Source organism: Euprymna scolopes, chromosome 41 (genome assembly GCF_053919585.1).
Source record: "Euprymna scolopes isolate OS-2025 chromosome 41, ASM5391958v1, whole genome shotgun sequence".
Classification (NCBI taxonomy): Eukaryota; Metazoa; Mollusca; class Cephalopoda; order Sepiida; family Sepiolidae; genus Euprymna; species Euprymna scolopes.
The window spans coordinates 1070001-1096530 of NC_136522.1; the positions used below are offsets into that span (position 1 = coordinate 1070001).

Below are 26530 nucleotides of genomic sequence, written 5' to 3' on the forward strand. Positions count from 1 at the left end.
GAAAATTATTAAAAAATAAAGTTAATTCAATTATTTGAAGAAAATTATTAAAAAATAAAGTTAATTCAATTATTTGAAGAAAATCATTAAAAAATAAAGTTAATTCAATTATTTGAAGAAAATTATTAAACTGATTTTTAACACTGAAAAGGGAGTAATAATTAGGCTCAACTTTAAATCAAGTAAAAGAAATGAAAAAGTTGTGGTATTTAATGTCTAAACTAATTGACTGTTCAGGGACAGCTCTGTCATTTCTGCTGTGTTCTGTAAATTGCAATTGAAAATATTCGGGTTCATATGGGTCTCCAGATAAAGAAGCATCAAATACTCTTCATAACTTTTAACCAGATAAATTCTAAATTTGAAAATATTGTTTTGGTATTTACTGTCATTAAATATTCAATATTCAATTTTTCAGTGTTTGCACATAATTGTCTAAAAAACAGTAGAATCTCATTTGTATTTTATTTTATCTAATAATTATTTATTATCCTTAAACTACTAGAAAAACTAAAATCTATAGCTCATGATACAGTGGAACGATAAAATTGTTGCCATAGAAAAGATGATATGATTCCATTTCTGTTTGATGAAAACCGGTTTTCTTTTTTTGTCGCAGACCATTTACTAGTTGGCCAGCTGTGTACAAATACCAAGAAGGATGAGAGCCTCCTATCATGTCTGAAAGTGACACAATGTTCAACAAGTGCGATCTGAGATGTGCCACTGTACAACTCATGCTCCCAACCGATCCAAGTTATGACAACAGGACCATTACCAACACCCTCAAAATGCATCACTGGATTGCCACAGATAATAGGGCCATGCCCAGGATGATGAAAACAAAGTTTCTGGCCATGGTTATGGTCTTTGGTGTGGTTTCAAGTGACTGCCACATCATGCCACCTCACATCTTTGAAGTCGGCTCAAAAGTCAATACCAAAGTGTACTCGGATGTGCTGAAGAGTGTGGTGATCCCCTGGTGCAATCAGGTGGCCGCTGGCAGACCTTGGGTGTGGCAGCACGATTCGGCACCAGCCCACAAGTCCAAAGAGACCTACGCTTGACTGCAAAAGGAATGCTACAACCCTGTACCTTTATCTCATTGGCTCTCCTCCACCCCCGACCTGAATCCGTCGGACTACTTCATTTGGTCATACATCAAGAACATTACTACCATAGCCTCCCACAACACCAAAGCCAACTTGATCGCTACTATCCATTGAGTATTCGTTGAGCTCCCACTGGTGCTTGTGGAAAAGCTATACTCCCAGTTCTGAATCTGTATAGAAGAGGTGTTGAGGCAACATTGAATAGTCAGCTTTACTACATAATCAAGTGACAATTGATTTTTTCAATAAAAGTGTTGTAGACCCGTGCTAGGGGTCACAAATGGAAGAAACCACAAGTAGTGTAAAGTGTATAAAATATAATATGTATTTATCATAAAGAATACAGGAGCCACTAAAGTGGTACGAGAGGAACGTGTTCGTAGTATGCAGTTAAACATGGTATGAATGTCTCTATTTAGTCTCTGAAACTAGTGGTATTCATAGGTCTGGTTGATTCCGCTTAGTACTCAAATAGGGGTGATTTGTATCCCACAATAAAAAGTTTTAAAATAAAACTAGTTTTCTTTATTGTTTCACCATGTAATAACCGGATGCAAACATGTGACAAAATGCTGTTACCTTTTAAACTTGATAAATTCAGACGGAGGGGCTGCCACAATCGTGTCGTGGAACGACGACGCCGTACAACCTAAGAAAAAAAAAAAAAAGAAAGAAAGAAATTACTCATGAAATCTCATACTTCAGAAAAACATGTTATAAATTGGGACCTATGCAAGTAAATAGATATTATGTTAACTAGTACAAATTTTAGCAAGGGTTACATAGTGCAATGACGTGCCTTAAGGAAGTTTCCAAACTTTTTCATATGGACACTTATTGATAATACATATGAAACTCTAGTCTCCTTCAAAATAATCTCCTCCAGCTGCAGTACACATGTTGTAACGTTCCAACAACTTCTGAAAGGCCCCATGGAAATCCTCTTGTGTGAGCATGTCAACGACCCTCATCACAGCCTCTTCCATCTCAATTATCCCATAACGACAACCTCTAAGGTTTTCCTGAAGCTTGAGCAAAAAAACTTTTTTTTTTTTCAATTCTATTTTTACTTTGCCACTTTGATGCAGGGGGCTACGATCAGGGACACATGTTGCAGGGATACTATGTAGGGAGTTGAACAGCAAGATGTCTGTTCACATTACACTTGAACTTGTGCATGTCAGTACAGTTGGGAAGCAGGAACTCGAAAGGGAGTTCCAAAGTCTAGCAGTTCTGGGGAAGAAACTATTACAGTAGAAGGCTTTCTTACATCTAGGAATCTCTACTGTGTAGGGGTGGGATTTTGCTGCTTGTTGGGGGTATTTATGTTGAGTGGCTACAAGGGCTTGTAGTTCGTCAGAGCATCCACCATTAAGATACTTGTAAAACAGGCAGACGGATGCAACATTTTGTCAATGGGATAGAGGTTGAAGCCTAGATGACAGTTCAGGACCTATCAGGTTGACGACTCTTTTTTTGAACCCTGTCCAAGAATAAGAGATTAGTAGCAGATGTACTAGCCCAAATGTGACAACAATACTCCATACATGGGCGAATAGTGGCGTTGTAGAGGCACAGGATACTTTCAGGTGTAATTAACTTTCTAGCACGGTAGAGAGAGCCCACCTTCCTCACAGCGGACTTGGCAATACTCTTCATGTATCTGTTCCAACAAGTTTTCTGTCAACGTTAAGCCGAGGAGTTTGAAAGAAGCATCTTTAGCTAAAGATGGTTGAGAAGACTTCTTGTAATTATTGAAGGAAACAAGCTTTGTCTTGGCAGCATTGAATGTAACCATCCATCTCTGTCCCTCATTCCACTACAGATTGGAGGTTATCTTCTAGCGTTTCTGCCTACCATTTGTTGTACATTGGAACCCCATGCAAGTAAATAGAGATTATGTTGATGTGGTTAAAATAGTCAGATGCTAAATTCAACACACTGCTGCCAAAATCTCACTACTCCAAATCTCAATGCTCTACTGTCAAAACTCAACTTTAGAACACAACGCATTGTCGACAACACTTAGTACTCCGACATCCAAATCCAAAATCAACCCTGTCTCTGAAAAAAAAAAAATCAATCTTTTTATATCCAACTGATTTAACTGGAAGCATCTCGTTTGTATATTAGGTGACAATATTACAAGCATATAAAGAGAAAAAGGTGACCATTTCTTTTTTCTTTTTCTTCATACTTTTTGTCTACATGAAACTCTACAGATTGGACACAAACAGGTCTGTACTAATTTTTTAAGTACTTGATTACAAAAGAGCAACTTATTTTGCCTTTGGTAGTATCTTAGACCACAGTTAACTAGTATGAATTTTAGCAAGGGTAACATAGAGTACATGTCATGATAACCTAGTGGCAAACAGAAAGAGACCCAGTGCAGTAAGCATGATTGAGGTGAGCATCCAAAGTTTAACACCCTAAACAAAACGCGCTAGAAATGCACATGTGAAATTTTTAGATAGAAGTGATCATGTTTTGAGGGGATAGAACAGAGTTTCTAGCAGTTCGAGTCAAGAAGTGGACAGACAAGACGTTTCTGATGATGTAGAAATCTAAGTGGATATTTCCTCCAGATTCAAGCAAAACAAAAGTGGGTCAAAACTTGGTACTTCTGCAGTTTAAATCCCGTTTCTACACAAGTCTTGATCAGCAATGCCCAGCAGACAACGAAAACTACCAGATTATACAGAGCGAGCAGAAATCAATACAGAAACAAAAAAAACAACCTACTGTAATAAATTCATAAAATTTTCTCTTTCATTGATTTATTGTCAACTTTTTTTTTTTTTAAATAAAAGTTTTATTTCTTTGAATTAGTGAACAAAGAACAAATGTTTTTTTTTTTTAATTTTGTTTTTTTGTATAAAAGGCAATTTTTCTTTAAATTAATGAAAAAGTATTTTTTTTATTTTTAGGAACAAAGAACAATTTGGGGGAGATGTATATATTTTTCGTAAAACTTTTGTGATCCGACCTGATATCGCCGTAGGTTTTTCTTCTAATTTTGTGTCATCTGCTTGCTCACGTCTCTTTTTGCAACTTGGTTTCTCTTGGCAATTTTCTGGCCGGTTTTCGTTGTTCACCGTGCGTTGCTGAGTGAAACACATAGAAAAACAGGATTTAAACTACATTTCTTTGGCTGGTGCATCCACTAGTCTCTCACTCTTAGACACGGTCCAAAAAAGAGTCTCAAATTTACTAAGTCCCACACTATCAGCAAAGCTCTAACCTCTGCCGCATCACCAATGTTGCATCCCTGTGCTGGTTTTGCAAGTGTAACATTGTCAGACAACGTTGTAGCCTCAGTCGCAAAGTCGGCAAAGAATAGAAAAGAATTTCAACTCACTTTTTTTTTTTCTTTTTGTACACCATTTATTTCCTCACTCTCCTGCCATGCATGGTTTCTCGTTACAGCCATGATGTCTCTTACGTGAGCATCTTCTTGAACATGCTCTTGAACATCATCCACACCTCCTATGTGATCTCAAACGTTCTTCCCATCTTTAATATGATCTCCTTTTTAAAGTCTTTATTTTTCCCTACTAGTGACGTTATTTCACATGCAGTTGCATATGCGTGTCCGTGCTGTTACATGATTACTTTATTGGAATTTAATCTAACGAACTCATAGCACTTGTGTCCTCTCACCATACATTCTTCCGATTAACTCAAAAAGTAGCAAAATCCCACACCTTCACTGTTGAGATCCCTAGATGCCATAAATCCTTCTACTCTCTAATAGTTTCTTTCCACAAACTGCTAGACTATGGAAATCCCTCCCAATCTCTGGCTTCCCTGACTGTACTAACCTTCAGATGTCTAATATGAACAGACATGTTGCTGTTCAACTCCCCACAGTCTGCTGTTAAACACAGTCTCAAATAGTAACCCCTTATGTTCCAAGTGGCAATGTGCGTTGTTTGGCGTAAAAAAAATAAAAATAAAAGTAAAATGACGTACCATGTTGATAAGTCCTGTCGCATTGAAGATGGCTTCCAATGGCACTTTGCGTTCGACATTCGTAACATCAATGTCGTTGATACGGACCACAACGTCATTAACCCTTTAGAGGTGGGAAATAAAAAAAAAAATGATAAAAAAAAAAAAAAAGACATCAAATTAGACACAAAGACAAAGGTAACTTTCTTTTATGACTAGCAAGATAACCTGGTGCTGTCTGGGATTTATTGTTCATGTCATTTGGATTCCTCGCACTAATGTTCTCATCTTAGATATTCTTCTCACATTTCAGCCGATGTAACCTCCAACCTTCTTCAGGTGTATCTTTTCTGTCCAATTCAGGAATCTATACAGAATTTCAAATGGAACTTTTTATCTAATATACTTTCAGTGCTTGTTGAGAGAGAGGTGACTCATTGATTTAAAAACAGTAAAGCAATTAAAATAAAGCAAGACTCAGAATTGAAAATAACTAAATGTCCGATATATCTTTGTTCACTTTGGTTGGGACAGTAAGTGAGAAATTAGCCAAACAAATCAGTTCAACGGTTCAAAAATGCTATTTTGAATCAAATGTGTATGTTGTGTTTTCTACCCCCTTATCATAATAATAATGTAATTTACGATTTTAAGCGTAGTTGTAGTGCTAGATATGTAGGTTGAGCAACATTTTTTTTTTTTTTTTTTACACAGTGATCACCACTTATCAAGGCCCGGAAGCCACTCAGGGATAAGGGTTATTGCAAGTACATTACGTTAGTGAGGAGATTTTATGAAGTGTTTAATTAGGGGGGGGCGGTTCATTAGGAATTTGTTAACATTAGACTTGAAGACATCCAAGTTGTAGTCCGGAGGGAAGCAGGCAGACGGAACACAGTTCCACAGGCGTGCAGTTCTAAGAAAGAAGCTTTGCTCATGAAATCCGCGTTTTGATTTAGGCACAGATATAGAGTGGGGAAAAATTTTTCACAGTGGATTCAGCTAGACGGGTGTTTTTCGTGAAAGATTGGCGAGGGGGGACCAGGGATTGGAGTTCAGACGAGCACCTGCCATGAAAATAACGATAAAACAAGGATAGGCTCGCAACGTCTCTTCTGTGGGAGAGGGGTTGCAGGGTAGAGAAAAGGGCATCCCCCACTAAACCACGAAGTCTATTTTGTACTCTGTCAAGGCATGATAGGCTGTTTTTGGCAGCTCCTGCCCAGATATGGCAACAGTATTCCATCCTTGGCCGTACTTGGCTTTTATATAGATAGAGAATTGCATCAGTAGTGAGATATCTTCTGGAGCGGTAGAAGGATCCCACCATCTTTCCAGCGACCTTGGCAACAGACTTGATGTATGTGTTCCATTTCAGATCAGGAGTAAAGGTCAAACCCAGAAGCTTGTCAAAACACGGGGCCTCACCCAGACGAGAGCCATCCATCACAATTGATACCAGCTGGGGATCAGAGCGTTGATGATGTAAGGATAGGAGTTTGGTTTTGGATGCATTAAAGGTAACTAGCCACATCTTCCCCCACTGAACCACGCGCTCGAGATCAGAGGAGAGAGAATCCGAGAGAACTTCGTCATTTACAGCCTTTGATGTGTTGCCGTAGATGGTCGTGTCATCAGCATAGATGTCAACGAATGATTTAAGTATGTGTTTAGGGAGGTCATTGATGTAGATCAGGAAGAGAGTTGGGCCCAGTATTGACCCGAGGGACTCCAGCATTTATATTGCAGGCCTCCGATTTTTGTCCATCTACCACTACTCTTATGAGCCTATCGGAGAGAAATGATTTAATGATTGAGAAAACATTTCCAGTTATACCGTAGCTGGAAATCTTGTGAAGTAGACCCTTATGCCATACTTTGTCAAAGGCCTTTGATATGTCTAGAAAGGAAGCCTTTGTCAAGAGATTCACTAATCCTGTGGGATATAACCGTCAGCACATCTGCGGTAGATCTTGCAGAGCGGAAACCATATTGTGTGTCACTAAGAAGGTTATTCCTGCTGAGGTGGTTGACTATTTCTCTATTTAATATTGATTCCAGCAACTTACTCATAACACAGAGACACATTAAGATTGGATGGGAGAGTCCAACAGCATGAACCAATTCAGCTTTGGAAAAGCGAGGATGAAACCAGTCAGCTGACTTCTTTTTTGTTTTTTCCTCTTTCTCCTTTTTTCATATTTTTAAAAAACGTGTTTTACGTTTAATCATGGGCAATAAAAGTCTTCCCTTAATGATTGCAATATTCAAATTTTGTAAACCCCCCCCAAAAAAAAATCATGAAATATATAACAATATATTCTTCTAAGTTGATATGTACAATACTTGACAGCAGCTGCTTCAAAATCATTCATTTAATTATTATTATCATGTTTTCGTGATGTTACTTATTACATCAGGGACAAATTTACTTGTCATCGTGTCCTGTGTTTATATGTAACTTCTTGTTTTGCTGTGACGTTATTTTATTCATTTTTTATTTATTTATTTTTTCTTTCCTCTCCTCCTTTGCGCCTAAATCTCCAATATACAACCCTTAGCATTCTTGTACTTATTTTTTCATTCGTAATACATTTTTTATCCATTCTCGTTGACATGATTACGACGAGACTTGGCAATAGTAGCAGGTTTTTCAAGAAAGCAGGCTCTTTCCACTCTAGCCAGCCAACGTAGATGGATGTAGTTATTCCACGCTGCCTTATGTTGGTCAAATAACTGGGTACATTTCTATTTTAATTTCTCCAGTGTTTTGTTGAAGTGAATTTTCTCTTTCTTTCATTCATAGGAAAAAATGCTTGCTATATTTTCTCGCAATTAGGTTTATTTAGACTGCAACTAATTTCTTGAAGCAAACTAATTCTTGCTATAGCATTCCTGTTTCTTTTACGTTATAGACTGTTGGCCTTGAAGGGAATTTGGACGCATTTAAACTTTCAGTTGACAGTGAATGTTTTGCCTTCCTTGCAGTTTCTCCTTAATGTTTGTTTGTTATTTATTTATTTTCTATTTTATTTAGTATTTTTTCTTTTCTTCTTCGTCGCAGTAGAACTCACTCTCTTTATTTTCTATTTTCTTTCAGATTTTTACCTGATTCACTGAGGAATAAATGTTGTATTTTACTGGAATGCGCTTGTTTTTTTTTTGTGTATGAGTTTATCTGGCTGTCTGAGCAAGATGTCAATTTTGGCGAGGGCAGCACAATTATATCAAAAAGGAATAAACGGTAAAATGGTCAACATCTTGAAATTTGGAATATCGATGTTTGTCATTTATTTGTTACTAGCAGGCTGCCCGGCATTGCCCGGTCATAAAATACACTAAAATATGATATTTTGATTGATGCAGGTTTCATATTATGATTATATTATATTGGACCCAATATATAGTAATAATTTAAAACGTTAAAAAAAAAAAAAAAGAAACGACTTGTGCGCCACTGCCAAGAATTGAAACCAAAACGTTTAGCTTATGATTTACTTTTTCCTTTAACGTTAATTCCGGAGTTATGAAGACAAGTTTGCTGCAAGGCTAAAAATTAAAACATGAACCAATAGCTATTACATATTGGCTCTTAAGGGCAGTGAACTGTGGATCAAACTATATCAGAACTATGACGAACACAAAAGAAATATATAATTATAATTCAATAATAATCATATTTATACCCGCAGATACTAGTGTTTCATGTTTACGCAATCATCAGTGTAGGGTAACAATTCCAGCCAGTCATGGGATTCGAACCATGGAGCCACATTTTGCTCCATTTGCTGATGCTCCTATCTTGGGTTGAAAATATAACAAACTGTCATTAGCATATAATGCAATGCTATTTATATCAAATCAAGTTAAGGCATTTGCACAATGTTTAAACATTATAATTTCAAATAACCATCTTAGCAGCCGCCAAATAGTAACTATGGATCAAAAAGAGAAAAAAAGAGGGGGAAAAAGCTATGGATCAAAGTAAGAGGGAGAAAAAGCTATGGATCAAAGTAAGAGGGAGAAAAAGCTATGGATCAAAGAAAGGGGGAGAAAAAGCTATGGATCAAAGAAAGAGGGAGAAAGAGCTATGGATCAAAGAAAGAGGGAGAAAGAGCTATGGATCAAAGAAAGAGGGAGAAAGAGCTATGGATCAAAGAAAGAGGGAGAAAGAGCTATGGATCAAAGAAAGAGGGAGAAAGAGCTATGAATCAAAGAGAGAGGAAAGGAGCTATGGATCAAAGAGAGAGGAAAGGAGCTATGGATCAAAGAGAGAGGAAAGGAGCTATGGATCAAAGAGAGAGGAAAGGAGCTATGGATCAAACATAGAGGAAAGGAGCTATGGATCAAACAGAGGGGGAAGGAGCTATGGATCAAACAGAGGGGGAAGGAGCTATGGATCAAACATAGAGGAAAGGAGCTATGGATCAAACAGAGGGGGAAGGAGCTATGGATCAAACAGAGGGGGAAGGAGCTATGGATCAAACAGAGGGGGAAGGAGCTATGGATCAAACAGGGAGGGAAGGAGCTATGGATCAAAAAGGGAGGGAAGGAGCTATGGATCCAAAAGGGAGGGAGGGAGCTATGGATCCAAAAGGGAGGGAGGGAGCTATGGATCCAAAAGGGAGGGAGGGAGCTATGGATCCAAAAGGGAGGGAGGGAGCTATGGATCCAAAAGGGAGGGAGGGAGCTATGGATCCAAAAGGGAGGGAGGGAGCTATGGATCCAAAAGGGAGGGAGGGAGCTATGGATCCAAAAGGGAGGGAGGGAGCTATGGATCCAAAAGGGAGGGAGGGAGCTATGGATCCAAAAGGGAGGGAAGGAGCTATGGATCCAAAAGGGAGGGAAGGAGCTATGGATCCAAAAGGGAGGGAAGGAGCTATGGATCAAAAAGGGAGGGAAGGAGCTATGGATCAAAAAGGGAGGGAAGGAGCTATGGATCAAAAAGGGAGGGAAGGAGCTATGGATCAAAAAGGGAGGGAAGGAGCTATGGATCAAAAAGGGAGGGAAGGAGCTATGGATCAAAAAGGGAGGGAAAGAGCAAAGGAAGAAGGAGAACAATTTCTGCATTTTATTATTTTTGATTTTCTTGTAAACCTTCAATGATAAACTGGTGAAATCTTTTTCTTCTACACAGTATATTTTTTTATATTGGACGCAACATGTAAAAAGAATGGGAGAATGAGAGAAATAAAAATAAGAGAGGGTAAGAGGGGGATAAAAGTAATGAATAGGGGAAGAGAAAGGAGAGGGAAGAAATAAAGAAGTATTACAATAAACTCAAAAGCGGTTTAGGATATCCGTGAAATCATAAAAAAACTAAAAACCTCCAAGGCTTAATCTTATTCATGCCATACTAATTAATAAATGCTTTCCTGAGCTAGTCCCTGTCTTCTTCAAACTCTTATACAAATGCCTAGCTGAGTTTTGCTTCCTTGATAGCTGAAAAATTGCCTCCGTGGTACCAGTATTAAAAAATTTTGTCAAAAGAATGAACTCATTCAATTATTGCCCAATGAGTCTGTGAGACTGTGAGAAGAAAAGAAAGAGAAAAAGAACGAAAGAAATAAAATTTAAAAAATAACAAAAAAGTTTAAGAGGCAATGAAAACAACAAATAAGGATGAGAAACAGAAAATAAAAGATGAATTAATGTGATGGAAAAAGAAAAAGAGAGGAAAAGGAGAAATATAACAATGAAAAGAAAAAAGAACTGACTTGAGTTTCCCTTCAACGGCGCTGCCTTTACTGATATGACTGATGATAATGGATGAATCGTTTGGAAACTGTGGCCCATCAATGCCACCAATCAACTCAAAACCAAGATGGTTGTGGTCGAGCCCAGTCTGAAATAGAAAACAAACAGTAAATTAACAATTTTGTCTGATAAAAAGAACACTAAATAAAAAAAACAATCCTCAGAAAAAAAATAAGTGGAAAAAAACAAAAACAAATGAATGAATAAAATAAAAAAAACAAAAAGTACTAGAGGAGAGAGAAACATACAAATAAATGATAAGAAATAGAAAAAAAACTAAGTTAAACGAAAAATAAAGGGAAAATAAAAAGTTAAAAAAAAATGTAAAAAAAAATTTTTAAATGTAAAAAAAAATTTTTAAATGTAAAAAAAAATTTTTAAATGTAAAAAAAAATTTTTAAATGTAAAAAAAAATTTTTAAATGTAAAAAAAAATTTTTAAATGTAAAAAAAAATTTTTAAATGTAAAAAAAAATTTTTAAATGTAAAAAAGGAAAATAAAAAAAAGGAAAATAAAAAAAAGGAAAATAAAAAAAAGGAAAATAAAAAAAAGGAAAATAAAAAAAAGGAAAATAAAAAAAAGGAAAATAAAAAAAAGGAAAATAAAAAAAAGGAAAATAAAAAAAAGGAAAATAAAAAAAAGGAAAATAAAAAAAAGGAAAATAAAAAAAGGAAAATAAAAAAAAGGAAAATAAAAAAAAGGAAAATAAAAAAAAGGAAAATAAAAAAAGGAAAATAAAAAAAGGAAAATAAAAAAAAGGAAAATAAAAAAAAGGAAAATAAAAAAAAGGAAAATAAAAAAAAGGAAAATAAAAAAAAGGAAAATAAAAAAAAGGAAAATAAAAAAAAGGAAAATAAAAAAAGGAAAATAAAAAAAAGGAAAATAAAAAAAAGGAAAATAAAAAAAAGGAAAATGAAAAAAGGAAAATGAAAAAAGGAAAATGAAATTAAAAAGGAAAATGAAATTAAAAAGGAAAATGAAATTAAAAAGGAAAATGAAATTAAAAAGGAAAATGAAATTAAAAAGGAAAATGAAATTAAAAAGGAAAATGAAATTAAAAAGGAAAATGAAATTAAAAAGGAAAATGAAATTAAAAAGGAAAATGAAATTAAAAAGGAAAATGAAATTAAAAAGGAAAATGAAATTAAAAAGGAAAATGAAATTAAAAAGGAAAATGAAATTAAAAAGGAAAATGAAATTAAAAAGGAAAATGAAATTAAAAAGGAAAATGAAATTAAAAAGGAAAATGAAATTAAAAAGGAAAATGAAATTAAAAAGGAAAATGAAATTAAAAAGGAAAATGAAATTAAAAAGGAAAATGAAATTAAAAAGGAAAATGAAATTAAAAAGGAAAATGAAATTAAAAAGGAAAATGAAATTAAAAAGGAAAATGAAATTAAAAAGGAAAATGAAATTAAAAAGGAAAATGAAATTAAAAAGGAAAATGAAATTAAAAAGGAAAATGAAATTAAAAAGGAAAATGAAATTAAAAAGGAAAATGAAATTAAAAAGGAAAATGAAATAAAAAAGGAAAATGAAACAAAAAAGGAAAATGAAACAAAAAAGGAAAATGAAACAAAAAAGGAAAATGAAACAAAAAAGGAAAATGAAAATAAAAAATGAAATTTAAAATAAAGGAAAATGAAAATAAAAAATAGAAAAGAGAAATAAAAAATAGAAAAGAGAAATAAAAAAGAAAGGAAAATAAAAATAGAAAAGGAAAATAAAAATAGAAAAGGAAAATAAAAATAGAAAAGGAAAATAAAAATAGAAAAGGAAAATAAAAATAGAAAAGGAAAATAAAAATAGAAAAGGAAAATAAAAATAGAAAAGGAAAATAAAAATAGAAAAGGAAAATAAAAATAGAAAAGGAAAATAAAAATAGAAAAGGAAAATAAAAATAGAAAAGGAAAATAAAAATAGAAAAGGAAAATAAAAATAGAAAAGGAAAATTAATAGGAAATCAAAAAATAGAAAAGGAAAAGAAAAAATAGAAAAGAAAAGAGAGAACAAACAGAAATAGAAAAATAAAAACAAAAAAGAAAAACAGAAAGTAAAAACATAAAATGAAAAAAAAAACAAGAGAAAAAACAAATGTAACAATTTTAATTTTCCTTTTCAAGTCAATGTTAACATAAAACAGAAGAGAAAAAAAAAAAAAAAGGAAAAATGAAAACGGAAAGAAAATCAGAAAATAGCAAAAAAGAAAAACAAGTTTGCAAAAAAAAAAAAAAAAAAAAGAAAAAAAAAAAAAAGAAAGAAAAAAATATTGCCCATTTTTTTGTTTGTAAAATAAAACATTACCGGATTCATGACCAAAATTCCCCCAATATTAAAACAAAAATAAATTTATCTTCCTGTTTTTTTTTTTAATTGTTTTCAAAATGGCATGCAAGACAGCCACTTTTTAGTTACTCATCAAATTTGATTTCCTTCTTTGATAAAAGTGGAATTCTAGACAAGTACCGATCACGAAATGTTTTCAAAATCATTAAAAAAAACAAATGAAATTAAAATAAAAACGAAACGTCCATACAATGTCTATTTGCAAAGTTTCAGTCTCCCATTCCAGCATGTCTGCATCGATGGCCGAATCTCTGCTGTGGTTGTGACCAACGGAATTCAACTGGTTCTTGCGGGTGTCCTTTTCAAGCAGGATATCATATTTCTCTCTGCAGAAAAATGAATAAAGAAAGAGGATTATTTAAATCAAGGGAAAAATTTGACAACAGAATTTGTGCTGAGGATTAGAGGATTGAGTACTTGTGCATATTTAGAATGAGACATATCTCAGCGTCTGCTCAGCTTTACTCAGAACATGACATCAACTTTCAGATTATGCTGAGCATTGCCAAACAAATCTTAACGAAACAGAAAAATAACAATTTTTTTTTTTTTTTTTTTACATAGGAGTCACTATTTATCAATGTTAAGTAATAACTGTTCATATTGTTGGATATAGTGACAGATCCTATATATAAAGGGATAGGGTACATTTTAATACAGGAGAGCCAAGAACATGTAATTCAATGAGAGGGAGATATATATATAGATAGATAAACCGAGAGATAGAGCGATTGACATTTATACTGTTGACAGTTCTGTGAATGGGAGTGTTTCTATAACATTGACACATATTTCTTTACCTATTTTTGAGATGATGATTTTCACAAAGTTCTTATAATAAAAATTCACAATACCTTTCTGTTGAATAACATAACACGAAGATGCAGATACAAAATTATGAAGTTGTTTGTTTATTCCATTCAACCAGTCAATGGCTTTGCATCAAGGAATTCAAAGTCTTTACATGATTTCTTTCTTCTCCCCTTTGCTTCCAAGGTTCAATGTCAGCTCTGTCTGACTCACTGACTTCTCTCTTGACTGGTTGACTTACTGACCTAAAGCTCTCTATATTGAGAACTCATGACGTCATTGCATGACCAAACACGTGCATCTCGGACTCGTGGCCTGACATGCATCCATCTCTAAGCATGCATTGTTCCTGACGTTTCTACAAAGCCGATTTCTCTAACCTAATTTTTTATTAACCCACTTTACAAATAAGTATAACATTTTCCATTGTTCGTTTTTAAATTCCTTATTTTAATTTCACAAAACTGCATCATTACAGTCCTTTTTCAATAAACAGATATCTAACTATTTTATGTGAACTAAACAATGGTTAATTCTACATTCCATTTTCAATAACATTCTGTATTATTTCTTTTAACTTATGATCAGAATTCTCAATTCCAATCCTAGCTTCACAGGTTCGAATCCTCGGCTATCCTATCTCATATTTACTCACTTACAAGAAGAGACGAATTGTTCTTGTAACATCAAGGCCCAGAGGTCACTCGAGGATAAGAGTTATTAAGTGTAGGGTAGTCAATGGGATAATACCGTAGTAATCGTTAGTAGTGGAAATTTAATAAATTGGATTACTTAAGGGGACAGTTCATCAAGAATTTGTTTATGTTGGACTTGAAGAGTACCAAATTGTAGTCAGTTGGAAAACAGGGAAACGGAAGAGCGTTTCACAGGCGTGCAGTTCTAAGAAAGAAGCTTTGTTCATGGAATCTACGTTTTGGTTTAGGCACAGATAAAGAGTGGGGAAAATTATTGACAGTGAACAGCTAGACAAATATTTTTTGTGAAAGTTTGGTGAGGGGGACCATAGACTAGAGAAATGGAAAAAAACGTTAAAATAAAAGACAACGATTTACCATAATTTTGTTTTATTAATCGTTTTTTTTTCTTCTTGAAAAAAATAAAAAATAAATAAATAAATCAAACATTTTTTTATACTGATGGAGGGAGGGGTGAGATAGAAATTTTTAGGTTGTCTTTTTTTTTTCAAAACGAATTATGCATTTTTTTTTTCAAGTAATTTTCTTTTTCAAAATGTTTTTTTCAAAGAGAATTGTCAGTAAAAGTTTTAAAAGGGTTCAATTGTTGTAAAAACTAATTTTTTTTTTTTTTCAAATAAAAAACACAAAAATAATGATGTCATGTTACAGGAAAAGATGAGTGAATGTTGAGATAGGTCCAGTTCTTAATATGCACAAGTACTGAAGATTGTCACAGTGGTACAGATGGCAATGGCAACCAAGAACTAAATGATAAATGAAATACGACGACAGAATATTTTGGCCGACTTAATCTCCGACCGTCTTCAGGAATCTTTCTGCTGAACTAAGAAATTTGCACGGAATTTCGAAGGGAACACGTTATTTTATTTATGAATGTAGCTCTCGTTCCGTCAGTCATAGAAGTCTTAAGAAATTCACAATTGTATTTTTCGTATCGCCTGCACTGAGGATTGAACCTTGAACCTTAACAATTTTATCAAGTACTTTATCCTTTGCAGACATATCTAGTATGAATTAGTATTGGGACAATTAATCAAGAATCAGAAAAACCAGAACTTTTTGGCGTATCAAAATTGGCATCGCAAAATCAGTATCTATTTTCCAATGCCAAAAATTATACTTTTGTTTTTTTTTCTGTTTAAAACTTAATCTACTGCAATTTTTATTCTACATCTTTTAATTATACTCCTATAAAAATAATTTTTTGTGTATTGATATTCATATTAAAAACCACTGTATTTATTTAAAAAGATAAATATAAAAAATATTTACATAAAAAGGTTAGAGTAAACACAAACCTCTTTCTATATATATTTATTAAAAAAAAATTTGCCTATTAAACTCCTGTCAGTTTGTGGTCTACAGATATGAAACTTAATATATAGGGTATTCAAACCCATGCAAAACTTTATATTTGAGTTTTAGCCAGGAAAATCGGTGCAAAATAGAAAATTAAAAAAATGGAATTTGCCAGGTGATAGTCGAACGACAACATTACGAATATGCATGCATAACGTAATAGCTATTGGTTCATGTTTTGATTTTTAGCCTTGCAGCAAACATATCAGGCATTAACATCAAAGGAAAAAGTAAATTGTAAGCTAAACATTTTGGCTTTGATTCTTGGTGGTGGCATAAAAGTCATTTTTTTTTACTTTTTAAAATCATTACTATATATTGGGTCCAATATAAAATAATAAATACGAACTCTGCATTAATCAAAATAAAAAAAATTGTTTTTGTTCATAACTGTTTCGTTAAAACACTAAAAAAATATCTATATACAGAAAAGTTTTTAATATACTTTTCTTGAAAAATAAATTTTATATATTTTTCTTGAAAAATAAATTCTTTAATATACTTTTCTTGAATAAAAATTTTTTATATACATTTCCTAAAAGAAATTATACTTCTTTGCAAAAAAAAAAAATTTTTCAATATACTTTTCTTGAAAAATAATTTATACTTTTCTTAACAAAATTATATACTTTTTTGAAAAGAAAATTTTTAATATACTTTCTTGAAAAGAAATATTTTTAAAATATACTTTTCTTAAAAAATAAAAATTTTTAATATACTTTTCTTGAAAAAAGAATTCTTTAATATAAAACTTTTTTGTGAAAAAGATTTTTAATATACCTTTTTGAAAAATAAAATTTTTAATATACTTTTCTTCAAAAATAATTTTTTTAATATATATTTCTTGAAAATAATTCTTAATATACTTTTCTGGAAAAAAACAAAACAAAAATAAAATCCTTTTCATGTAATTAAATTTACAATAAGACTTCTCCTTTCATGTTAGTTTTGTTTTTAGCATTTTCAATTTATCATCTGGATTTTTCTTGTAACTTTTCTGGTAGCTTACTGTTAACTGCCAAAGGTTGGCATGACTATGGGTCAGTTTCTGAATTCGTACTCAAAAATAAATCCAATCCACAACCCACTTGTCTTTCTCCTTCTCCACCTACTCCTCACTCATCTTGTTTCTAAAATTAAAAAGGGAAAATGTATAAAATGTCATACTTAAGTTCCTTGAACTCTCGGCAAGCCTCGTTCTTCTGCTTTTTTAATTCGTCCGAGTCACGCAGTGCCTGGGCCAAGTCACTCACAGCTCTGTCGCGGTCACGGCGCAGGCTGTCGCAAAGATTCTTTATGCTTTCTCGTTCCTGGACAATCTTATTACGTTCATCAAATGCCCAGTCACGTCTTTTCTTGGAAAGTTCCGCCTCCTGAAGAGCATCTAGAAAAGAGAGAGAAACAATGATGCAAAAATACATAAGACAGTTGAATTTGCACCCATACATCCATATATAAGACTAGCAGGGATACCCAACGTTGCTCAGGATTGAATGATGATCAACGAATATTTCACCCTCCTATATTTTTATTGATGATCAACGAATATTTCACCCTCCTATATTTTTATTGCTATCGGAATCTGTGAAATAACCCGGGAGGAAGCTTCACATGCCTTAGTCCAAAATATATGTTATTCCACACTGCACCCTGGAGAACCTACTGTTTCTTTTATAAAATTATTTTATATAAACTTCTTTCCAGTTAATGAAAAAAGACATTAAGAAATTTACGTGCGGAGTTTGAACCTACAGACCACGTCATGCAAAAAAAAAAAAAAAAACACGTAAATTTTCAAGTCTTATAAAATTCTTTGCAGTAAATGAAAAAAAAAATTAAGAAATTTACATGTAGCGTTTGAACCTACAGAGCACATCATGCAAAAAAAAAAAAAAAGAAGAAAACATGCGATCAACATACCCACAGTAGAATTTTCACAGCCCATTGTTCTATCATTGTTGCTAAGCGACAATATGAAAAAAATGGCTTTACCGATGATAAATTAAAATAACAGTATCGATTATCGTTAATTATAGGAGGTATTCTGAGACAAAATTTAACTAAGATCACTCTTAGACTTATATATTAAAGTTCTGTAAATTTTAAAGAAAATCTATTTGTCCGTTTCGGAGTCTATAAGGAACAAACTCACACACAGACAAAGTTACATTTATATAATTGTAGAGATTCAAGTAAAGATGCTCAGGCGATCCACAAAGGTTTATAATTATTAAGATACATACATGACACCGTAGTTGCTGGGTGAATCACCAGTGACACCCACACCGCGTTCATAGGCCTAACGGTGACTTTTCAGGCCAGCAGTTGACTTGCACTGTCTGCCACATATATGGCAGACAAAATTGAGTGTTGAAACTTGTTTCACTTCTGCCTCTGCCTTTTTGCTCTTTCTGCATGTGTTTTTTGTTTTAGTTAATGTAACCTCACATTTCCAACTGTTCAACGCATTATGGAAAAACTGACACATTACCTTTTACAAGGCTTCTCTTGAACTCAGTATGATCGATTCTTTCCCTTTCAAAAACACTTTTAAATAGCCTTCTCCATTCAGACGGGTATTTTGCTAGAGTTTCCCAATTTGGAACAGAAATCTTGTCGGCTTCAAGATACATATGAGGTGCCTTAAATAATTTTCAAGATTTTTTTTGTTTTCAGACATTTAAAATTGTTATAGACTTTTGAAAATTCAATATCTTATTGCTATACATCTTATGAGATGACTGACCAATTTTTATGATTTCAGGTTCAAATGAACAGCTACAGCAGGAATTGGAATACACCCTACTTAAGCCTGATTGTCACAGTGAATCTCAAAAATGCAATTTGGACATGAGGACACTTTAGAAGAACGATATGCAATAAAATTCCGTTTTAAACTTGGAAAAAATGCCACAAAAATGATTGAATGCTTCAGACTGCTTTTGGATCATCTTGCATGAATCAAGCATCAGATTTTAAGTGGCATAAGAGATTAAAGGAAGGCAAGGAGTCTGTGAGGGATGATGAGAGGCGTAGGAGGAGTAAGTAAGTCAGAAAACCAGAGTTGATTGGCCAAATAAAGAATTTCATGGATAAGAACTGTCGTATGTCTATAGAGACAATAAGTGCACAGTTTGATATCAGTGTGAGAACTGTACACACAATTATTCATGAGGAACTGAAGATGCTGAAGGTTTTCACAAAGTTTGTCCCAAGAATGCTCAGAAGATCAGACTATTTGACCAAGATGGACATCAAGACAGTTCCTCACCCTCCCTATAGTCCAGGCCTTGCTCCCTGTGACTTTTGGTTATTCCCTAAGCTCAAGGAAAACCTTAGAGGCTGTTATGAGACAACTGAGGAGATGAAAGAAGCTGTGACGAGGGTCATGACACACTCACACAAGAGGACTTCCATGGGACCTTCAAGAAATTGTTGGAACAGTATAACAAGTGTATTACAGCTAGAGGAGATTACTTCAAAAGAGACTAGTGTTTCATGTGTGTACTATCAATAAAAGTGCCCATATGAAAGGAGACTGGAAACTTATTTAAGGCACCTCATATCGAAGAATAATTTCGAAATGATTTCTTTACAATGTCAGTATAGTGTATAGACAATGATGAAATTCTTTAATTCGTTTGAAATTCTTTAGAGGGTTTGTAAACGGGATTATTTTGATTAAAGGATTATTAAGGTCTTCATTTCACCTTTGTTCTCAACTTTTTATAAAGATTTGTGGAGAACCATGTCATCATCTCTCGAGAACTGCCAATCCAAATGCTGTTTCATGGTCTTCTATTTATCTTCATCTCCTCTTCTGTCTTTTTTTTTTTACATGGTGGATCACCACTTATCAAAGCCCAGAAGCCACTTGGGGATAAGGGTTATTGTGTGCACAATAATCAATGGGATAATATAGTAGTAATAGTTGGTATTGGTGATTTGATAAAGTGTCTTACTTAAGGGGGCGGTTAATCAGGAATTTGTTTATGTTGGACTTGAAGACGTCCAAGTTGTAGTCAGGTGGGAAACAGGAAAATGGAAGAGAATTCCACAGGTGTGCACTTCTCAGAAAGAAGCTTTGTTCATGGAATTTACGTTTTGATTTAGGTACAGATAAAGAGTGGGGGAAATTACTGACAGTGGTTTTAGCTAGACGGGTGTTTATCGTGAAAGATTGGCGAGGGGGGACCAGAGATTGAAGCTCATACGAGCACTTGCTATGGAAATAATGATAAAACAAAAAACAGGCTCGCAACGTCTCTTCTCAGGTTGCAGGGAAGAGAAAAGGGCATCCCGACTAAGCCATGAAGTCTATTTTGTACTCTGTCAAGGCAAGATAGACTGTTTTTAGAAGCTCCAGCCCAGATGTGGCAGCAGTACTCCATCTTTGGATGTACTTGGCTTTTATACAGATAGAGAATTGCATCAGTAGTGAGATATCTTCTGGAGCGGTAGAAGGATCCCACTACTTTCTCAGTGGCCCAGGCAACAGACTTGATATACATGTTCCATTTCAGATCAGGAGTAAAGGTCAAACCCAGGAGCTTGTCAAAACATGAAGTCTCCACAAAACGAAAGCCATCCATTTCAATTGATGCTAGATGAGGAACAGAGCATTGATGATGTAAAGATAGGAGCTTGGTTTTAGATGCATTAAAAAGTAACCAGCCACCTCTTCCCCCACTTACCATGCACTCAAGATTAGAGGAGAGAGAATCAGAGAGAGCTTTATCATTTACAGCCTTTGATGTGTTGCCATAGATGGTCATGTCATCAGCATTGATGTCAACGAATGATTTAAGTATGTGTTTTGGGAGATTATTAATGTATATCAGGAAGAGAGTTGGACCCAGGATGGACCCCTGAGGGACTCCAGCATTAATGCTGTGGGCCTCTGATTTCTGCCCATCAACCACTACTCTTATGAGCTTATCAGAGAGAAATGATTTAATTATTGAGAAAACATTTCCGGTTATACCGTAGCTGGAAATCTTGTGAAGTAGGCCCTTATGCCATACCTTATAGAAGGCCTTTGATATGTCAAGAGCAATTGCCCTAGAAAGGAAGCCTTTGTCGAGAGATTCACTAATCCTATGGGATATAACTTAGCACATCAGCTGTAGATCTAGCAGAACGGAAAGCATATTGCATGTCACTAAGGAGGTTATTTCTGATGAGGTGGTTGACTACTTTTTTATTTAATATGGATTCCAGTAACTTACTCATGACACACAAAATAATTATTGGTCTGTACTGAGAGGAAGATGACTTATCACCTGAGTTCTTAAATACAGGGCATACTGATGAGGTTTTCCAAGGTGTTGGAAAGCACTTCTCCTTAAAGCAACGCTTAAACAGTTTTGTAAGTATGGGGGCAAGTTCTGGTCGAAGCTTTTTCAACACTATAATTCGAATGCCGTCTGGGCCAGTTGCTTTACTGGAATCAAGGTTCTTAATTAGTTTGGTGACCTCACGCACAGATATTTGTATGTTGGATAGTGTGTTGTCTGTTGTAGGAGGAAATACGGGGAGTTGATGACCTTTGTCGAAGAGGGTAGAGTTAGCTGCAAAGTTCTTGACAAATAGTTTGGCTTGATGCTGATGAGATGACCTCAGGTCCATTGATGATGGTTGGGATAGAACGCACGCTTCTGTTCAGGATCCTGTTTGCTATTTGCCAAAACTGGTGGGAACCAAGTTGCTGCTCAGCTACTTTGGATTTGACAGACTGAGCATATAGCTCTCTTGCATTTTTTTATTACTCTTTTACAGTGGTTGCTGGCATTCCTGAAAGCAGCTCTAGTCACAGAACCTCTCCTCATCATCTGTCTTATTTGAGTGGGTCAGCCATTCCACATTATGGACATTGAAGTCACCGCAAATGTGAATGTTAGCCGAAGGATGAGCAGACAGGATGAGGTCAATTTTCTCAGATATACTCTGTTGTGGGGGCGACAGAGGGCAAATATAAATGTGATGGTGTAAGCAAGTGCAACCCAGAAGCACATATAAGGTAAATTAGGGTCTTCTCTGGAGATATCTCTACCACACGGAAAACCATCTTTAATGTAGGTGCATTTTCCATGTCCATGGCGATCTTGGGGGTCAGATTTAGATGTTAAGTTTGAGTATCCTTTTATTATGAACTCTTCTAGGGAAGTGGTCGGCCCTATGCCAGTTTCACTTAGAAAGAGTAAGTCCAGTTTCATCTGCTATGCTGCGTCTGGAAGGTTGGAATGTAGACCCCTGATGTTGGAGAAGGAGACATGGTAGTAGGGGTCTACGTTGGAGGATGAGGTTCTATGTTTGTGGCTTTTTTTTGGTTTTTTTAGATATTTCATGTTGAGTTTTTGGGATTTGTGGAACAGGTTGACAGACTTGGTGAGAGTAGGACAGAAAGGGAAAGTAAGAGAGAGAGAAGGACAGGAATTTTTTTTTTTTTTTTGTAGCACATAAGTAAAGCCGTAACAATTACCCACTAGTATGGCATCGAGAGGCCCCACCAGAAACTAATGCATGGTCCAGAATCCATTCACAAAATGGCAATACAGAAGCTCCAGTACTTTACACCTGCTGATAGGACAGCCTCCTTAGTGCTTAATCCAAGGTTCGGGTCCCTGACTATCAGACGGGTAACTTCAGCCCAGACGAAACGTTTACCTCCAGCACCCTTACTAGTGACGTGGTCACAAGGATAGACATAGAAACAGAAAAATTTCCGACATCTCAGGCTACTGTTCATGAAGTACTACCGACCTGGAAAGCAGCTTTTTCTTCACCCTGTGTCAGAAAATCACTCATTGGAAATGAGGACTGAAGGACAAAAAAGGAGAAGCGAGAGTTATTGGAGCTGCCGATAACACAACCACAGTGTATTATCTACTCTCCATTCAAAAGAAAAAAAAACAGAAAAAGAAAAAATGTAAGAAGGACTTATTAATATCTACTTTATAAGTTCGTTACTCCATTCCCAGTTTAGGACGATATTTGAAAATAGTCTCCCCTCCCATAATTATGCGTGGATATTTGGCTTTATCTAACCTCGATAAAGAATGATTGGAGCATTCTAGCTTTACCTTATAAGTAAGATACTGTAATGGAACTTTCAATTTGTGAGGTCGGGTTTTTTGGGGGGGTTTTTGTATTAATTTAGTTTGGAAGAACCCATTTCTGTGTAATCTTGGCAATTGCCAAGGATGCAAGCATTGGTTTACAAGTATACAATTCACAAAACACAACTATACATTGTGTATAATTCAATTGTGCTCTGAACGTCCGAAATAAAAGAAAAAATATATATATTAAAAAAATAAAATTATATAAATTGTACAAAACCAGTTAGATTAATTTAGCCTGATGATGAATCCTGAAGGATTGGAAAGTACTCGGACTTATGATAAATTTGGTGATTACATCAGCCAGTACCTGCCAGAAGTGAAAACCGTTATTCGGAGGTTGGAAAGAATTAAAAATAGAATTAATAGACAAAAAACATCTGCTTTTTTTTTTTTTTTTTTTTTTTTAATGGAATATACCCAAAAGAAAAATGCTGCCTATATTTTTTTTTTTTTTTTTTTTTTTTTTTTTATTACATTTTCACCCCAAACAAGGCAAATTGCCACTTTGGTGTAGGGGGCTACTATCAGGGGCAACAACTACTGGGGTACTATGTAGGGATTTGGGCAGCAAGGTGTCGGTTCACGTTACACTTGAACTTCTGCACGTCAGTACTGTTGGGGAAGCAGGGACCTGGAATGGAATTCCAGAGTCTTGCGGTTCTGGGGAAGAAACTATTGGAGTAAAAAGATCTTTTACATCTAGGGACCTCTACAGTGTGGGGGTGGGATCTAGTAGCCTGTCGGGTTTGTCGAGGGTGCTCGCGTCGTGGGGGCACAAGTGATTGCAGTTCATCAGAGCATTCACCACTACAATACTTGTAGAACAGGCAGAGGGATGCAACATTTCGTCGATGGGACAGAGGCTGAAGCTTAGATGCCAGTTCAGGGCCTATCAGATTTGCGACTCTCTTTTGAACCTTGTCAAGGAGCGAGAGACTAGTAGCAGATGCACCAGCCCAGATGTGGCAGCAATACTCCATACATGGGCGAATGGTGGCCTTATAGAGGTACAGGATACTTTCGGGTGTTAGTAGTTTTCTAGCACGGTAGAGAGAGCCTACCTTTCTTGCAGCGGCCCTGGCAATGCCTTCAATGTAATTGTTCCAACTCATGTTTCCTGTGAACGTTAGGCCAAGGAGTTTGAAAGATGGACTCTCAGATAAAGGGTCGTTGGCCATTGCTATTGGTGGTAGAGAGGGTTTCTTGTAATTATTGAATGAAACTAGTTTAGTCTTGGCAGCATTGAACGTGACCAACCACTTTTGTCCCCATTCCACTACAGATTGGAGGTCTTCCTCTAGTGTATATATATATATATTACTAGCAAAAGTACCCGTCATTGACTGGGTTCAAAAACAGACTACAAAAAGTGGACTGTGATTTATGAAAGTATGATAGGTTGTGAAAAGGAAGGGTTGTAAAGAGATAGCTTCGAGTTTGGGGATATCAAAACCAAAGCAAAATATGATGAAAGTAAAAATAAAATAGATAAACCCCATAATTTATTATACCATAACTGTTCACACTGAAACACTTATCACAATATTCTGTGGATCTATATAAAAAAACCTTGTTAAACTTTGTGACATATTTCCATTCTATGGAGGTCAGGCGCGAACGAACACCCCAACACCCCATAATTTTATTATACCATATTTCTTCAAACTGAAACATAATTATCAAAGTATACTCACACAGATAGATATGAAAAGTCTTTATTAAAGTTTGTACCTATTTCCATTCTACGGATGCCAGGCGCGAGCGCAGACCCCACAATTTTATTATACCATCCCTATTTAAGTTAAAACATACTTTTCAAAGTATTATTATGTATATCTATATCAAAAACACTTGTAAACGTTTTTTTTTTCATTTTTAAATTTTTTATTTACATACTTTGTGGGCCAGGCGCGTATGCAGACCCCACAATTTTAATGAATCATCATTATGCCAGATCAAACATACCCATTCCTGTGTCTCGATACATCTTCTATCATTATATGTGATCAGTTTTCTATAATAGTCAACCATATAGGAGCCTATTCGTGCCCAGACACACACACACACACACACATTCAGCTTATATATATATATATATATATATATATACACACACACACACACACACACACTAAAAGGCTTCCCAGTGTTGCCCATTGGTAAAATATGCTTAAATATATTTTAATTCGTATTACTATAACAGAGCCAATTCTCTATTGAATATTATATTGTACCTAATATAAGTACTGATTTCAAAAGTTTTTAAAAAATAAAAAATGACTTGGGTTTCATCAGTAAGAATCGAAACCAAAACATTTAGCACTCCAGTTGCGTTCCCTATCGTTTGAGCTAACCCAACAAACAGATATGAAAGTTTTAAAATTAAACTACTTTTAACTTTTATCAGTTTTATGCATGCCTAAAACTAATAAAAAATGTCTGCAAGTTGAAATGAACATTTTCCATTTCAACTTTCTGTACGCGTTATTCATCCAAACAAAGATTTTACTCATTATAAACCATCCTTGGCGTATGATTACTAGGGCTATGACAACAGCATATTCTTTTCATCATTTTAACTCTTTAGTCTATATCCGAAACAGATACAGTTAATCAACCAAGAACCACATCGCTCTATAGAAAAGTAAATAAGATTAACGGATATACACTCAAGAGTCAAAACAATGAAAAGAATATGCTGTTGTCCTAGCCCTAATGATTACTATTTTCTGTTAATTTCAGTGTTATGCGCTCAGTAGTTTAAGAGTTTACCTGTTAGATATTTGCACACAGACACATACATCTACCGATTTATATATATATATATATATATATATATATATATATATATATATATATATATATATATGGATTTTACTTGTACAAATGGAAATTCTTTTAACTTTCTTGAAGTTTTACATTTGGATTTTACAGTCACTGGATTTTTTATCTTCCACCAGACTATCTATTCATGTGTAATCACCTTTTTCTTCACCATATTCCCTCTGCTTCACTTTTTTTTGTTTTCAACTAAGATCTTTGACTTACTTGTTGTTTCATCAAATACTTCTCCATGCAAAATCCGATTCCGCATTTTGCTAATTCCTACCCTCTGATGAGAAGGAAAGTATTTCTTCGAAACTCCGCGGATTAAGGACTATCCATTTATCTAGTGTTTCCTTTTTAGATTAAGTATGTTTTTAACTCATTTGAAAGTGTTTTTTAACATATTTTATTAACTGTTTGCTCATATATATATATATATATATATATAAATAAGCATTCAGTTTCACCACAGTGGACCTCGAAAAAAAATTCACCAGTAGATGTAGCTGATGACAACCCGTTA

At 34.6% G+C, this 26530-nt stretch overlaps 1 protein-coding gene across 3 annotated transcripts in view; it reads right to left on the reverse strand.

Annotated features, from left to right (window-relative positions):
• Window positions 1-26530, reverse strand: part of LOC145266290 (disks large homolog 5-like) — a 317592-nt gene that overhangs the window by 122824 nt on the left and 168238 nt on the right. For all 3 annotated transcript variants that reach the window (XM_080121835.1, XM_080121834.1, XM_080121836.1), the window contains exons 4-8: window positions 17225-17441; window positions 13360-13495; window positions 10784-10911; window positions 5088-5190; window positions 1692-1761 (exon numbers count right to left, since the gene is read on the reverse strand). In XM_080121835.1, coding sequence (XP_079977961.1) covers window positions 1692-1761; window positions 5088-5190; window positions 10784-10911; window positions 13360-13495; window positions 17225-17441 — 654 coding nt within the window. The remainder of the gene's footprint in view (window positions 1-1691; window positions 1762-5087; window positions 5191-10783; window positions 10912-13359; window positions 13496-17224; window positions 17442-26530) is intronic.